At 51.1% G+C, this 3,261-nt stretch overlaps 1 protein-coding gene across 1 annotated transcript in view; it reads left to right on the top strand.

Moving 5' to 3' along the window:
- PTMS (parathymosin) overlaps positions 1-2,948 on the top strand; it is a 3,727-nt gene extending 779 nt beyond the window's left edge. The window contains exons 2-5 of the mRNA XM_005420601.2: positions 278-349; positions 1,066-1,147; positions 1,291-1,355; positions 1,998-2,948. Of these exons, the coding sequence (XP_005420658.1) occupies positions 278-349; positions 1,066-1,147; positions 1,291-1,355; positions 1,998-2,048 (270 nt within the window). The 3' untranslated portion in view covers positions 2,049-2,948. The remainder of the gene's footprint in view (positions 1-277; positions 350-1,065; positions 1,148-1,290; positions 1,356-1,997) is intronic.
- The last annotated feature ends 313 nt before the right edge of the window (positions 2,949-3,261 follow it).

Below are 3,261 nucleotides of genomic sequence, written 5' to 3' on the forward strand. Positions count from 1 at the left end.
TTTTTTGGTAATAAATCGTTAAAACTCTTCCGTGCCGCTTCTGGTTTCCACACGCGTGTGCAGGCTAAAAGTAGCTGTGACGCGCGTTCGCTGCTGTTTTCCTTTGTCAGGCGGGCGGATTTTACGCCTAATATGTCTTCTCCTTGCCCGCTATGCCGCCTCTCCTCCCAGCCTTCTTTGTCTAGGCATCCCTGTCTTTTATTCTTTTATTGCCTCTGACCGCCGGAATGTTGTTGGTTTTCCCCCCCACTCCCCCCGCACCTCGTTTCATATCTAGGAAAGGAAAGAAAAGAAGGAAAAACTCGAAGAGAAAGCAGTCCACAAAGAAAAGAAGAAGGAGATAGTAGAGGTGAGGCTCTTCTGAGGGACGGATTTGGTGACGTCGGGGAGGTTTTTGTGCTCGCTGTGGGTAGAAAATGTGAAGGGAATGTGGGAGATTAAGAAAGAGGGCAGGCCAAGGAAGATCCACATAGAGGTAAAGGGAGAGTAGTGAGCTCCTGGATAATTGTGGAGAATGAGCCTTGAAGGACTTGGTGTAGTCAGCACAGCCCATCGGGGAGAAAAAAGGTCAGAGAAGGGAATGGAGCCGAGAACGAGTGGGAGAATGTGGCACGGGAGATGTGGTCCTGCGCCCACTGGGGTATCCCGCGGTGCACAAGGAGCATGTGTTGGAGAAGGTGGGGGGAGGAGCAGTGAGGAAACGCACAGATTGATGGAGGTCGGGAGGGATCTGGAAGCAGATGTACCGTGAGCCTCGGCTAAGTCATTAGCCTGTAATCAGAGAGATGCTGTGGTGGTTGGGAGGGATGGCAGCAGCTCATCGGGATGTAAGACAAGGAGCTTCGTGTTGCTGGGCATGGACCGGAAGGATGGGCTTTGTGAAGGAGGGCTGGTTGGGAGGAGTGTACAGCAGGGCTGGTGGGAATAACGGTGTCGGAGCAACAATGCACTCAAATGCATACCTGGAGTGGCTGGAGCTCTGGGACTTGTTGTGCTTGTAGCAAAGAGCACGTGGAAATGTCATCCTGGCACCAGTTTCTGCTCTGACTGGTGTGTTTCATTCAGGATGAGGAGAACGGAGCTGATGAGGATGATGAAGAGAATCCCGATGATGTGGATGAAGAAGAAGGTGGTGATGAGGATGAAGGTAGGGAAAATTGAAGGAGGCTGCAGAGGAATAGAGGATTGTGGAGGGAAATTCTCTCTCTGATCCCTCTTGACTGTGAGATAAGATTCCCTTAAATGCTGCTTCAGTTTAACTCATGGTTTTCCTTTCTTGGTGGTGCTTAGAAGCAGATGAGAATGGGCAAGAGCAGGATGGCCACGCAGAAAAACGATCTGCAGAGGAGGAGGAGGTGAGCAGTAGTGTCAGAATAATGGTGGGGAGAGGGAATGGGGCTACTTGCTGCTTGTTGATCAAATCCTTGTGGATACTGCTGCTGAGAATCTCAAATAGGCCTCGGGTCTCACTGCTTCAGGAGCAGATGGGTAAACAAGTCTGATCTGGCGAGGGGATTGTAAATCACTGGATGCTCCTTGTAGGATCCAGGTCCTTCACCAGCAGTTGTGGTGCTGAGTAAGTGAGAGAGTCGAGGTGCTGGAGGTTGTGCTTGGCAATGACCTCTGGACTACCTGTGTCTTCTGGGCTTCAGGCCAGGAGGTGGAATTGTAAGGGTGAGGTGACTGAAGGGTCTGATCTTCCACATGAGGGCAGACCCTGAGGTCTGTCTGGAGTGGTGTGAGCCTCGGCTTCTTACACCTCCTGGATGTAACAGCATGGGCGTGGTGTCCCTCTGGATGGAGCTGTCCACATCTTAACCAGCTGTGTCAGGCGCTCCAGGGTGCTTTAGAGGGGAGTGGATTTGGGGTGGGCCTAACAGAGATTTCCATATGGAGGAAAGAGCAGCAGTTAAGAATTCTGTGTAGAAATTATGTACCTTGGGGTGGTAACTGTTAGATGGTAACTTCCTTCTTTTTCCTCCCTGTGGCTGATGCAGGATGAAGTGGATCCAAAGAGACAGAAGACAGAAAATGGCTCTTCAGCTTGAGTCCTCCCCTCCCATCTCCCCTGTTCCGTCCATCTCTCCTCCTCCATTCCAGCCTGTGCTTGCACTGCCCGTTAGCCTCTGGCTTCACACAATCTCAGATGAGGAAAGATTAGAAAAGCTCTCAGACGGGGAAGACAGCAGTTCCCTTCTCACCCAAAGACCTGGCCCGTCCATTACATCATTCCCCAGCTGAAATTGTCCCTGTCCCTGCATCCCTTCACCACGCCCCACTTCCCAGTGCTCCTCTTCCCTCAAGAATCTCATGGTTTCCTGGGCACACAACCTGGCCAGGCGCTTCACGTGGCAAAGCCCCTCCTGTTCCCTTGTCACTTGTCACCTGCCCACCTGTTTTTGTCACTGGTGTGAGATTCTTGAGAGCTCCCCCCCCCCTTCCCTGCTGCCAGAGCTCCTCCCTGAGCCAGGAGGTGCGGGCACAGATCTCATGTCCCAGGCCAGGCCTCTTCTCATCCCGCAGCTTTCCCGCTGAACCCTGAGAGACAAAGAATATTACAAGCAAATAATGGTTCTATTAAGCGACACACGGAGACAGGATTTATTTTAAGCTTTTCTTTTTTTTTTTTCCAAGTTTACATGACAGCAAGCTGGCCCTCGTGAATTTTTCGGAAGATAAGGGTTGCTTTTATATATGAATTTCATCTGAGCTGTGTATTTTTTTAATTTGGAGGCTTTTTTAAAACAAATCAAGAGAGACACAATTGGGGACCAAACTTTGATTTCCATTTTTTCCCTTCAGATTTTTCTTGTGACCATTTTTTGTAAATTAAAGGCAATATAGCCACAGCGTTTTCTATGGCACAGACATCACGAGGATGATAGATATAAATATATATATTGTTTTCAACAAGCACTGTAAATAAAAGCGTTTAAAAATGTTTCAAACCGCTGGTGTGCATGGCTGTGCCTTCACATCGTGCAGGGCTCGGTGGGAGTTGTGGGCAGAGGGGGTGGCCAGCCCGGCAGTGGGTGGAGAGGGGAGCCGGAGGCTGATCAAGGGGCGTGTGTTGGGTGTTTAGGGGCCCTTTGTTGGGGTCCTGCTCGGTCACAGCGAGGGCATGGCACGAACGCAGGACGAGGCTCCAGGGCTGTCCTGAGTCTCTGGGAAGCGCTGTTTGGCAGAAGGGGTTTGGGAAGGGAAGCAAGCTGTGGCTGCTGGCTGTGGCCCCTGCCCTGGCTGCCTCCAGGCGTGACTCAC

This window comes from Geospiza fortis, unplaced genomic scaffold (genome assembly GCF_000277835.1).
Source record: "Geospiza fortis unplaced genomic scaffold, GeoFor_1.0 scaffold1, whole genome shotgun sequence".
NCBI classification, from domain to species: Eukaryota; Metazoa; Chordata; class Aves; order Passeriformes; family Thraupidae; genus Geospiza; species Geospiza fortis.